The sequence below is a fragment of the Tasmannia lanceolata genome, unplaced genomic scaffold (assembly GCF_043159265.1).
Source record: "Tasmannia lanceolata isolate RefF3 unplaced genomic scaffold, GAP_Taslan_0.1 ptg000016l, whole genome shotgun sequence".
Classification (NCBI taxonomy): domain Eukaryota; kingdom Viridiplantae; phylum Streptophyta; class Magnoliopsida; order Canellales; family Winteraceae; genus Tasmannia; species Tasmannia lanceolata.
In genome coordinates, this window is record NW_027518693.1 from 2,028,246 (window position 1) to 2,042,209 (window position 13,964).

At 38.5% G+C, this 13,964-nt stretch overlaps 1 protein-coding gene across 4 annotated transcripts; it reads right to left on the bottom strand.

The window, feature by feature from the left end:
* Positions 1 to 1,855: 1,855 nt before the first annotated feature.
* LOC143848397 (uncharacterized) lies at positions 1,856 to 8,658 on the bottom strand. Of its 4 annotated transcripts, none has more exons than XM_077357336.1 (9): positions 8,432 to 8,658; positions 5,972 to 6,062; positions 5,482 to 5,542; positions 5,288 to 5,379; positions 3,782 to 3,858; positions 3,369 to 3,454; positions 3,183 to 3,260; positions 2,773 to 2,916; positions 1,856 to 2,673 (listed from the first exon to the last, which is right to left on the bottom strand). In XM_077357336.1, the coding sequence occupies exons 1-6, from the start codon at positions 8,572 to 8,574 to the stop codon at positions 3,424 to 3,426; spliced, it is 495 nt and encodes a 164-aa protein (XP_077213451.1). In that variant the 5' UTR covers positions 8,575 to 8,658; the 3' UTR covers positions 1,856 to 2,673; positions 2,773 to 2,916; positions 3,183 to 3,260; positions 3,369 to 3,423. The 4 variants fall into 4 exon arrangements, with proteins under 4 accessions (XP_077213451.1, XP_077213454.1, XP_077213453.1 ...); XM_077357339.1 differs by having other exon boundaries at positions 1,857 to 2,673; positions 6,041 to 6,062; XM_077357338.1 differs by having other exon boundaries at positions 1,857 to 2,673; positions 3,782 to 3,855.
* Between the last annotated feature and the right edge of the window lie 5,306 nt (positions 8,659 to 13,964).

Here is a 13,964-nt window from a genome sequence, read left to right on the forward strand (position 1 = left end):
ATTCATTAATAGTTGCACCCAAAAAATCGAGAAGTCAACTGCTAACAACACCAAAAGACGCGGCCGGCAACATGGAATGCCGCCGGTCCCTAACCCCAGGGACCACTTCACTCACTTGAGAAAGGCATTGCTACGCAAGGCGATAGAGAGCTAGCGGGGCACTTTCTAATGTGACGGGAGGACCGGTAGGAGATTCACTCACCCCGAGATCCTTCCCTCATGAGAATCGGTTATGAGGAACCAAAGCTGCCCTGTTTCCTTCCTGCCGAGCGCAGCAAATCCAAAAAACTTATACCCTTCAACAATTGGTCTAGCTGTTGACCCAGTGCCATGCGATTCATATATACATAACCAGTTTGTTAGCAATGCTTTCTCAAGTGAGTGAAGTGAGGTCCCTGGGGTTAGGGACCAACTAATCCAATCATAAAATCTTACTGTTGCAGTACTTTTAGGAATATTTGAAGACTTGTATCTTCTTAGAAGTGTTCCGTTCGGTCCGGATGGCCACTCTTGCACTTTATGCTCTCTCTCTCTCCCTCCTGCACGAATGAACAGTATTGATCACTTAACAATGTGATCTTGATAGTTATATATAGATATTCGTGCTGAACCCGACCTTATTTTATGAAAATAGGTAAACCAGAATTCCCAAAAATTTACCCGAGTTGCACCCCTAATATCACTAGCACATTGTCTGTTATTATTTAAAGAACTGTCATTACAGTTCCCAAAAAGCTCTCACATTGTTAAGTGATCATTGCCCTTTACATCTTGATCCTAGTAGGATCCTGAACAATGATGGATGGATGTGCAAGCACGTTTAGTAAAAAATTGCATTGTAGCCCCCACACTATTGGGTGATTTAAATTTGAATCCTGAACTAAGAATATCTTCTCGATAAGATGATCCCAACCTTCCGATCTGTGGAGGTCTCTATATATCGTTTCGTCCATGTTAAACTGGCTGTTGTTTTTAAATAACTAAAATGGGCTACAGTCCATCGGAGTCCCAACACCCAGGGGAGTCTGCTTTGGTGAAAAGGTAGTCCATTGAGAGAGAGCGTGTGGAGGGCTAAAGGGGCGAATTTATCAGCCCCTTAGGAAAAAAGGAAATCAGTTCTAAGTTCCCTATGAAAATAATAGTAGTGTAAATGACTTAATATTGTTTTGACAATACGAAATCGGTTTTGATAACAATCGTTTACACATAACTTTATTCTGTTTTGCAAGACTTTGTAAAAAATAAAGTTTTTACCTTAAAAATAATAAAGACAATGTGAGAATAACTGGATGACTATTCTTTGTTTATCTAGGCATGATTCATGTTTTGCTGGCATTCCAACCTATATTATTTAAAAGGTCAGTATACTTTGCAAAAAAAAAAAAACAGCGTCGGATACTCTGTACGTGATGGCAACGACTAATCACATTTAATTACAACTTCACAGTTTGTTTCAGCCCCATCCCGACCTTGATGATGATAAGCCTTCGACTCCATGGCCGGAGATCTCTATCCTTATCTCAATTAATGTCGACATCTAAGTTGTGATGTACATCCTGAAAAAATGGTTCGACGAGGATAGCGATGGAGGGAACCTGAGAGCTCCATCACGCTGAATGGCTCATGTGCTTGTCCAATCTTTGATAGATAGCCTTCCAACATTTGAGTACACGGTGTGGTGAAGACGCAGAGAGTCACACTAGAGTGTGCCGTATGCTTGGGGGAATTTGAATATAAAGAAACTCTTCGATTGTTGTGTAAGTATGGCCACAGCTTTCACATGGAATGCATTGATGCTTGGCGTGAAGTTAATACAACCTGTTTGATTTCTATGAAGAGATTTTAAAGAGATCGAACAAGTTGTATTAACTTCAAGCCAAGCATCAATGCATTCCATGTGAAAGCTGTGGCCATACTTACACAACAATCGAAGAGTTTCTTTGTATTCAAATTCCCCCAAGCATATGCCGCATTCTAGTGTGACTCTCTGCGCCCTCACCACACCGTGTACTCAAATGTTGGAAAGCTCTATATCAAAGACCGAGCAAGCACGCGAGCAAGTCGGCCCGATGGAGCTCTCGGGTTCCCTCCATTGCTATACTCGTCGAACCATTTTTCCAGAATGTACATCACAACTAAGATCCCGACAATAATTGAGATGAGGACAGTGATCTTCAGCCATGGATTCGAAGGCTTATCATCATCAGGGACGGGGCTGAACAAGCTGTGAAGTTGTAATTAGACGAGATTAGCCATTGCCATCGCATACAGAGTATCCGACGTTGTTTTTTCTTTTTTTTACAAAAATCTACTGGCCTTTTAAATAATATATGTTTGGCAATCCAAAGTCCCCTGAGAAAAAAAAACTACGTAAAGATAAGCGTACTTCAAAGTCCTTCTCAAGAAGCCTCTTGAAGAAAGGAGCGTTACTTGCACTTTTCAGGTTGTCTGATGCAATGTAGTAGATATCTTTCTGCTCAGGCTTCATGCACTCAACATACTCATCTATGCTAATGAGCTCTTCCTCACTATGAGACGAGAACCGAAGTGGTGGAGCAATCCAATTGTGGTTTTGGTGATCTTCAATGCAGCCCAATTTCAAGTTTTTCCCTGAGAGTAATTTTTCACAAGATTCTAAATCCTTTCTGGATGTGCAAAACCCTTGTCATCACGCTGAGTTCACAGAAAAGAAAACCACTGATGTTACTGTAAGCACATAAGCTTAGGAAGATGTCATCATGCAATATGATGGCAAAGAGATCAGTAACAAACCTTAAGATATAGTATAAGGCAAGTTCCTCTTGGAATTAGTTTTTCTGGGTCCTTCTCCTCTCGAATTGTATAGGAACAAGTATTTGCCTCTCCTTCCCATACATACTACTTATCAGATTTTGGGCTCTTGGTTGAAACCACCCTCTGCCAATAACAAGAATCTCATATCAGTAAGCTGATATGATAATAGAATCTACATCAAAAAAACAAAGATAGTTTGAGCTATGAGCCTGACAAGACCAGTAAGAGGCTATGATAATAGATTATAGATCAAATAAATAAAGATAGGTTTGAGTTATGAGCATGAAAAGACCTCCCCTCTGATTAGGTTGGGACTTCATATCAACACATAAATAAAAGTACAGAATAAGCCAGAAAGCTTTATAGCTTAATTCAAGTTCGTGACATACCCGGTCGGAAAAGAGGAATGCTGAATAAAAACCAACACCATATTGACCAATTAAATTGCTGTCAGAACCATTACTATCCTGTTGATGAAGAATAGGTTATTGAAGTACACATTGAAGTACATAAAGTATCAATTGAGAAAAAAATAGAGTAAAAATTTAAAGCATTCCATTGGATGCACATCATACTTTCAATGCCTACAAGAACTTTGCTGTTCCGCTTTAAGCAATAGTTCCAAGACATTCAACAAGTTCTTGCCTGGTCATACCAATGCCTGAATCACGGCACAAGAAACAAAAAACAATTCATTATATATGGCTTCCACAAATCTCAGTGTGATAGAATTAGATGTAAGAGGGCATGAGCCCGTGTCTACCACAAAGGTGCTACATTCTATGTCATCATAAATACACCAAGGTGTCCCAAGCTTGCATTCAAGACTCATAGGCATAGTCAAAGATTAGTAGTGTAGTTTCATAGATCAGTAAGCCATTGCTACAAAGTTCAAGCCCACATATAAAAGTCAACTTTTGACAAATATCCTTTAAGTTGAAATGTAAAACAAACGGTGAAGGCAAATGAGATGCGAGTGAAAATTTACCTAACTGGCTCCCGAAGGAACACTTCTTTGTTGCTATACAAGCTATGAACTATGAGGTCCATGAGGCGACTAACCTGCTAAACAAAACACAACCAGATAATATATTTCAGACGAACATTGTCAACTTATTAATATCAATTACAGAAGATTGAGGCATGCTTCTAGAAGGACCTCATTAGCGGTTGTTATCGGTGTTCCATACTACCTACTACCTTATACATCTAAAAATGCCTAGAGTTCTCAAGACCGACCCAAAAACTTACACATGCAAGAAAGAGCATATTAAGCAAAATGAGGAAAAAATGCAAGATAAGGGGAAGATGAAGGAACATCGTCACGCAAGAATATTAAGGCATGAAAATTTCTATTCAAGGCATACTTATGAATTCCATTTCATTTTAGCTACTGGAATGGAACGTTTCGGTATTTCGGTCATTTCGTTCGAAACTTTTTGTTTCACCGCAACAGCTGAATTTTTTTTTAGTAGTTAAAAATATGAAAAATTCAAAAAAAAAGTCCGTAATTGGGTAAGTGCCGTTCCATCTCCTGAACAGCTACTCATCTCCTTGCAGACACCATGGCGATGTGCAACAAGATCAAACGTAGGCGAGGAACAATCCAGGAAAGGAAGACAAAGCAATCTTCCCCAACTCCCCTCTCTGCAGATGCAAAATAAGGCCCACCTAATGCCATTCAACCACAACTGGGCCCCCCATCTGATGGAATGGGCCCCACTAATTTGATGCCCTTTTGGGTCCCTCTTATTAAATATCATTTGCACATATAATCCTTTGTGCAGGTAGCCTTATTTGTATATAATTTTATATGTAAATATTCGTTCCACATAGTTTTATGTCCACCCACCAAAATGGCCGAGTCCCTATTTGCAAATAAGATTAATTTAAACTAATCTTATTTTCAACCAGAGCACTATGTTCTTTTTAAATCTCCCTATCAAAGCAATTTGGGATCTTCTAAATCAGTGTGTTACTTTTTGGTATACTGGAAGATGGGACTTGCTAGGGACCATCCCAGGAAGGCATTCACATCTGGCTGTTGTGAGAGCAGCCACACAGGCTCACTTTTCAGTAGATTTTGTCTTATTCATTTAATCCATTTGTGGTGGGCGGCCCTAGCATGCAACAGCCAGCCACGAAATGCCTTTCTGCAATGACCCCTAGTAAGTCCCTTGAAAGATTTATCCTGAATATGATGTTTATTAAAAAATTGTATTAACCTATATTTTAGTGTAAATTTCATAAAAAAAAAAACTTAAAAAACAACCTATCACACGTGCTTGTTTTCTTTTCCTGGGAAAATTCTCAATGAACTGTGACAAGAATCTAAAAAAACACAAAAATGGGGTCATGTAAATGGGTTTTCTTTCATTTCTTTTCCATAAAAAATAACGTCCAATGAAACCATGTGTAGAGGGCCCACCACCTTACAACTCAGGTTTTGATGGGGTGGGGCTTTACACACACTAGATGTTTGTCTGCTAATTACCTTGGCAATACCAGCTGCTAGGAATGATGTTGAACCCAGCAGCTCTTCCAACTCTCCAATCCTTGCTTGAAGGCCCAACAGTTTTTGTGTCGCTGACTCACCAAAAAAAAGTTAAAGAGAACGCAAAGGTCAAATTCCCATGCTCAGAGTTTCACAAACAACAAAAGATATATCAATGAAGAGAAAGCCCTCACCAGTGATGGAGTAAACTGTGGTCATCAGTCCCTCAACAATGCCAAAGTTGTCATGAATAACCTGATAAATTTACAAAAAAAAAGAGAGAGAAAACAATCATTTAACTTTTTCATTGCAGAAATAATGCTATATTTAGAATACTAATATAGAAGTAGAAATGGACCTTGGCTAGAGGAGCTTGACAGTTAGTGGTGGAACTTATTAACTTACCAACTTCTCCGAAAGCTTAAGCTTTTGGAGAAGTTGGTCAGTTAACATGGTATCAAAGCCAAAGGTCTCGAGTTCAAACCTCCCGGATAGCAAAAATTCCACATGCGATGGTTGGCCCAAAGTGGGACCACATGTGCCACGTGTTTGCCAAAGTAGGACACACGTGCAGGGGAGTGTAAAAGTATAAAAGATAAATAACGACTTTCTCCAATAGCTTAAGCTTTTGGAGAAGTTAGTCAGTTAACAGAACTAGCGTTGAAAACAATATCGATGTCTGACTTGTACTCGGTGTGATTCACACCCATGACAAACATGAGAGCATCTTTTGCTTGGAGCTGAAATAATCACCTTCTTAGGAGTTAGGACCACCCTGTTCATCATAGATCAATCATGTATAAGATACCACGCTCAAAATTAGAAAACAGCAAGATCATATAACCAGTAAGATTTTAAATTTATTCATTCATGACTCCCAACAGCATCATCTCACAAACACAGTTAAATCGATAAATAGACACTTCTATTTCCCCTGGCAACCAGAAAATTGGAAAATCAATTTCAAAACAAAATTCTTAGCGGCAACTTCAAATGATATAATGACTTGGGATGACATTGGTGCTTGCAAAAAAAAAAAAAAAGAAATTGCAGAAAATATGTAGCACAGATAACAAAAAAAACAACACATACATAGCTAGATTGTTAGTGGAAACACCAATTAGGAACATAATATAATAAAGAACAATTTCAGCAACGCGACTAGCCGTTCCTGCCAAAGCCAAATATTAAGGGCCACTTTGGATACCACCAAAATTGGACCTTATTTACAAAAAGGGATTTGCTAGGGACCATCACAGGTAAGCATTTCGTGGGCAGATGATGTATGAGAGAGAAGCCACAGAGGCTCACTTTTCAACAGATTATGTCTTATTCATTTAATTCATCTGAGGTGGCTGCTCTCTCATGCAACAGCTAGCCGCAAAATGCCTTTCTGCGATGGTCCCTCGCAAACCCTTTGCAAATAGGACATTGAGGCAACTTTGGGAATCATCAACTAAGATGCACATAATACGTGTGAAAATGATTGCATATAAGAGGTTTATGCAAATATGACTGCATATAAGATCATGTGAAAATGAATTTTAGGGGTATCCAAAAGGCCCTAAATCATTCGATGGACTTGTTCCCATGCAACAGGTAATATACAGCAAAGCAAAACTGTTCTAGTACGAAAAACAAAAACCTAAAAAATAGATGAAAAAAGATAAAAAGGAAATGGATCTTACTGCCCTGCATTGCGAAAACTTTGTTAAAGAAACAAATATCAACCATGTAGACTGTAGAGAGTTAAAGATCTTAATGTCTTGGACTCCAGTGAGAAGACACTTAAAGAAATAAACATCGACCATTAAATTCCAAATTTACACATAAATGGCACCCAGATTCCAATTAGATTTCACACCCAACCAGCCCAAAAAAGGGAATTATCAGTGATGAACAACACAACATAAGTTCATTCCAATGGAGCCCTACAAGGCAAATCTCAAGACAGTGCCGCAATCAACTACCCAGCAAAAAACATGTACTTTACACCTTATGCACTATCATATTATTATAATTAAATGAATGGACCACACTGTAATTACACTTCACCAAAATCAATAATGAAATACATGAGAAATTTTATTCTGTTAGGAAGAGAAATGGGAGGTGTTCAAAAACCTTGTGATGGTTAGCAGCCTTGTCCTTACAATTGCACAAACAAGACAAGATCTCAAAAAACTAATAGATCATTAATTAAAAGTGATATTACGTGAGAACCAAACAGATATTTAAACATGAAACATTCTTCACCTTGATGTCATGATGCTTCCATTATCAATGGACACTATAGTACTTAAGCATATATGTCTGCACATACCGTAAGGAAATAGTATCTAGAAACCATAAGGAAATGGTATCAAGAAAAAGAACATTTATAAAAGAGATTGTTTCAAATTTTCAATTTTGCCATGGATAGGAAAACCCATATGAAATCATAACACAACATAAGATCATATGGACTATCTTATAGCCATTTATTGGACGGTTAGGGCCAATCGACCATCTAGACCCATCAACCATACAGACACACAACGGATTAGATTCAAGATGACAGGTAGAATTCCAAAAGACACAAAAGCAAAATGAAATGGAACAGAAAAATAGGATGGAGATGAAGAAAATGTAAAAGAGAAAGAACCCAGAATAAATAATGAGATAATCACTTCCAAACCGGGCAACACAACTTGGCGAGAACGAAAAAAAAAACAGGGTAAAAACAGAGTTTTTAATATGGTGTGAGCCCTGATTAGTGTAAGTATTTTTCAAATTATACAGTAGAATGATCCAAAACGTCCATTTGATGGGCCACAACATAAGTAGGATGTTCTTAACATATGATTTCCATAGGATGATTTTAGCCCTCCGATCTATTGTGGGAACTGCATGCTATGGAAATTTCTTTAGATGGGAGGGGGTTGGGTACATCCTATGGAAATCATTTGTGGGAGGCACAACCTATTTACGTTGTGGCCCATCAAATGGACGGTTTGGATCATCCTATGGTGTAAGCAGTACACTACTTTTTGAAATATACTAAACCATGTGAAAACCAAGAGCAGGAGAAATAACAGATATTTTCTGTCTTTATTCAAAGTTCCTTCATGGGTTCTTGGCATTGTTAGAGAGAGAGAGGGTTACCTGCCTAGATATGTTGGCCGGAGATGGAGATGGTAATGTCTTGCAAGTTGCAAGAGAGGAAAGCAGAGAAACGAAAGTGGTTTTTGCAAAAACACCATAGTGTCTTCTACAATGCTTGATTGCTTGATATGAAAAAAATTCATTGACAGACATCACATGGGAAATGATATCAACACAACCATATTTTGATATTTTCAGGAATTTCATCTTGTCTTTTACATTTCCCAAAAAGCTCTCTCAAACCAATTAAAGAATAAAAGACAGCTGGGTTTGTGCAAATATAAAAAATATGGTTGTGCTGATAACATTTCCCCATCACATTTGAGTTTATTTTGCAAATGTGTTGGGGGAAAATATCATTCCCCTAAACTGTAGGTTTGAGTTGAGTTGTTGGGACCCATGGGCTGTTATCTTTTTACAATGTATTTTTCGTCTTTTCATATATAAGGACATTTTGGTCCTTTTATGAGAAAGAAAAAATCTACCATGGGTATTTTGGTCACAAATTAATCACATGACCAGTTTTGCAAAATTCACACAAATGTGATGACTCTATTTGCCAACTGTGAAACTAGAAGACTGATTTTGCAAATAAAGGAAAGTAGAATACTCCTTTTGCAAAGACCCCAGAACGAAAAGAAGGGTTCGAGAAGATAGTCGAAAATTGTTTGGAATTTATTTCATTCATAATACCGTAAAATTGCTTCACAGTCCTCAAAGATAGGGCTGCAACTCGAGCCGGGTTTTACCCGACCCGCATCTACCCGACCCGAAAATAGCTTGGGTTGGGTTCAGGTTTCATGGGTTTCGGGTCGAACCGGGTTGAGCATTCAAAAGCCCGCATGAATCTCGGGTCGAGCCGGGTTTGAAGGGGCCCGACCCGACCCGACCCGAGTTACATAAGTTATATTATGTACATTTTTTTCTATTGTTAGTTAAAAGTTAAAAGTGAAAACCCACGCACCCACTGTTATTGTATGTGAGTGTAATTTCTGCTTCTATGAGTTGAGTTGATTCAAGTGTTTGATTCAGCATTGTTTGATTGTAATTACCACATTGTTTGATTACAGCATTGTTTGATTCAAGTGTAATTACATCATTGTTTGATTCAAGTGTAATGTGAGTGTAATTTCTGCTTCTATGAGTTGAGTTGCCTTGCCAAACAAGAATTTTCCTTAAAAAATTGCGTCAACATGAAAAAACCCGACCCGACCCGACACGACCCGAGATTTATCATGGGTAGGGCCGGGTTTGGGAATCGTGGGTTTTCCGAAAAAAAACCCGACCCGACCCGACCAGAGATATTTCTCGGGTAGGGTTGGGTTCTCCAAAACCCGACCCGAGTTGCAGCCCTACTCAAAGATAAAGTGGGTATCACCTGAAATTGATTTTAAGGGCAAAAGAACACAACCATAGTGTAGATCAACAGTTGTTTGGATACCAAAAAAAAGGCAGTCATACATCAACCCCCATATATCTTAAATCAACCCCCTTTTAACGTAAAAAGTTAAGGCATTGAATAAAGTTGCCATCTGCCATAAACACCTTACAAGTGTACAACTCACTTTAACAAAGGGGTCGATTTAAGATATATGGGGGTTGGTTTATCACTCCCCAAAAAATATCATAAGTTTTTTAATTCCTTGAAAAATGATTGGGTGGTGATAAATTCTTCCCCTTCTATGATGAATTCACTCCCTATTTTTCAAAATGGACGGTACATCCCACAATAGGATGATCCAAATCGTCCATTTGATGTGCCAGGTTGAGCCCCAAAAATCATTTCCATAGGATGATCCCAATCTATATAAGTTTCCATAATGTGAGTCTCTCTTTAGATCGGAGGGTTAGAATCATACTATGTGATGATTTTTGGGTCACAACATATTCACGGTGTGGCCCATCAATTGGGCAGTTTGGATCATCCTGTGGTGTGGGCTGTACAGTCCATTTTGAAAAATACAAGGTGAATTCATCATAGAAGGGGGTGAATTTATCACTGCCCTAAAATGATTTTCTATTATTGCCTACATGATTTAGATCCTTCATTTAGTAAGCCCCATCATAAAACAACCAATTCCCAAAATCCACACTAATCAAGTGAACGTAACCATCCGATTAAAGGATTTCTGTGCATGGAATATGGACAATGCTTCAACTTTGGGTCCTCAAAATGATGGGACTCACAAAATGAAAGGTCTAGGTAATATATTCATATGTCACATGCGACGGATAATAAACAAGAACAAAGGAAAAAATACCGAATTATTGGATCTAAAATAAGTATTTTTCCTTCAAAATGAGTTTTCAAATGTTAGCTAACTCTTGTTCATGCTTTTAAGAATTAAAACGGCCACTGATATCCGCACAACCATGTTTTGACGATGAGACGAACTCATCTTATTCTATATTGTTTAACCAGTTGTCAAAGGCTATTAGGATTTCTGAAAAGCTATAAATAGCCAATCAAAAAGTATAAAACAAAGTGTTCACCCCATTATCAGTAGTCAAGGGGTGCAATGCAGTTCAGGTTGGATCGGGTTGAGGCCAACCTTATCCCAACCCAATATATCATTCCCTTAACCATAACCTGACCCAACCCAAGCCTCAGTCGAGGATGGTCAACCCTAACTCAACCCACCTCTAAATCTCTCAAGCCAAACCCAACCCATCTAAAATATTTTTTCCCAAATCAGGTCGGGTTAAGTTCAGGCTCAGTTGGGGGCAACCAAAAAATACAAGAAAATCATTATAAAATTAGAGGATGGTCAAATATATTATTGTAATATAATATAATTTATACTATCAAGAGCCCTTGATAGAGGCAAGGGCGCCCTTGCATAAACAACCGAAGAAGGGCCCTCCATTCGCGCCACCTCATTTTAAGCAACCGGTTTCACCATCCGAACCGGTTGCTATTGATAGGTTTTTAATGGCATTATTTTCGGTTGCATTAAAAAATCGTCATGCTTACCAATCTTTTCCTGATTTTGTGGACCTAAACCTAACTGGTTTTTCTCTACAGATCAGAGGAAAGCTCGACTCTAAAAATTGGGGAAAAACTTCTGGGGCTTTTCCGCTTTTGATCTCGACCCGAGCAATCCAAGAACCATTTGAGGAGACATTGTTATTTTTTTATTATGAGGTCTCTGGTATTTGAATAGAAGAACCATGGCCGCTCGGGAGATTTTAGGCAGCCGTATGATTTGTCATTAGTCGTTTTCATTTTTTTGTCGTTTCCCTGAGAGAGAGAGAGAGAGAGAGAGAGAGAGAGAGAGAGAGAGAGAGAGAGAGATTGCCTGGAACTCTTTCTGGTTATACATCACCGTGTCTTCGTTCTGAGAAAATATTTTATAATTGAGTTGTGCTTTTGAAACTTTGAATGTTTTTTAGTTTTTTTAATAGGTTGGATTTTAGAAATATGGTAAAGGACCCATGGATTTTATTTCTAGAATGAATTTGAGATCGATCTAGAAATGCCAATTTAAAATACAAACATACTCTCCAAGTGATAGGTGATGGGTGATGGGTATGGCAGAACGAACGTTTGCAGCCTCTTCCCAAGTTAGGATTTTTGGGGGTCTGTTCTGATTGAAATGTAATGAGAGCAGAAAGGATCACTTTAGCGTTCGATTTTGATCGAAAAAATGCTATGGAAGAAAGGATAATATAATACAAGTTTTTCAACACATTCGGTACCAAAAATCATATGTGAAGTAATTTCCATCTTAATCTATCAGATTTCTATTCCAGAAAATCGGGAATAAGTACGCAAAAAGAGGAAGGTCGGGAAAGCTTAACGGCAATGGATAGGTATTTGGAAGGTTTACTTTATTAATGAACCCAAATACAGCTATTAAAAATCGATTAATTGCAAGCGGTTTGAATGGTCAAACCGGTAGCTTAAAATGAGGTGGAGCGAATGGTGCGCCCTTCTCTTTTGTTTATGCAAGGGCTCCATTGCCTCTATCATTCCTCGAATAGCAATTACATTATTAGTAATATAATATAATTTATAATATATAACAGATGGAGGACGGGTTCGGATCGGGTCGGGTTGCCAAGGCCTCAACCCTAACCCAACCCAAAATAAAATTGGGTTGGCTTTTCCCAACCCAACTTGAGCCAAAATTGGGTTGAACCCGGGTTCAGGTTGAGCCCGACCCAAGTTACACCCCTACTGTAGCCTAAAAGAATTTCCCATTTTCTAATATATGAATATTTTAATCCTACTTGACTAAGTTATTTTTCCATAGAATTTTCTCCATAAAAAACTTTACCTGATCCAAATGGGACACACACATCAGGGAAAGCAAAGATTAGCGTAAGATAAGGTTCACCCCATTATCAAAACATGGTCTTGCGGATATCTGTAGTCTAAAAAAAATTCCCATTTCCTAATATGTAAATACTTTAACCTGACCCTAGAAGTTATTTTTCCATTGAATTTTTTATTGGAATTTTCTCCATAGAAAACTTTACTTGATCCAAATGGCCTGACACACACATCAGGGAAAACAAAGAGTAACATGATGGACCCTACTTTTAATAGTTAATGACACGAAAATCAAGACAAGTGGACAATCTAATCTGCAGTAACATGCTAAAAAATCAAGACAATTGGACAATTGCTTTCGGCGAAATTGCCTAGCAAATCCCATATTATAGATTATAGATAGATAAATAGGGGATTTGCTAGGGAGTTTCACAAAAAGGCATGTCACGTCTGGCTATGCTTAAGTGTGATCAAAAGAATGAGACCGAAGGTAGGGTGTTACCTCTTGAGCAGTGGTTCAGTCCTGTGAGGAGTTGATCCCATAGCGTGCAGGGGAGGAGGTTCATCTTTGTAGGAGGAGGTTCCGTGTTCCGGGCGCGATGTGACGGGAGTATGGTGCCGCATATATCGCTAGATGGATCTTTGAGATATGATGGAGTACGACGGATTGATGGCGATATGATAGATAGGGTTGCAACTAGGGGTCAGGTTTTCCAAAACCCTACGTTCCCCGGGAAACAATCTCGGGTCGGGCCGGGCTGGGTTTTGTACGTAAAAACCCAAGATTCATAAACCCAACCCTACCCAATATAGTTTCTCGGGTCGGGTCGAGTTGTGTCGCGTTTTTCCACATTACCAGCTTTTCCTTGCTTGGTTTATCTCTCATGACCATAATTTGTTTTGTCTAGGCAAAGTATAGATTTATTACTCATTTGTTCTTCTAATTTATGGCATCTCTCGGGAGATCTGGTAGGTTATATGACAATCATGTAATCTCAACACTGATCAGTTATTTGCTTTTCTTTATTTCCTTTTCGATGGTGGTTGTGAGGTGTGGGATTGGGGTAAGGTATTTGTGTTACTTTATGGACATACATTTTCTATATTCTGTGAACAAATATAATAACCAAAGTTCAATGCTGAACTCTGTAAAACAACTAAAGATATTGGCTTATTTTTCATTTCTTTCTTTGCAACAGTTGTGGCAAATTAAGACTTGATTGGTTTTCTTATAAAATGTTTGGATGCAATCCAGCT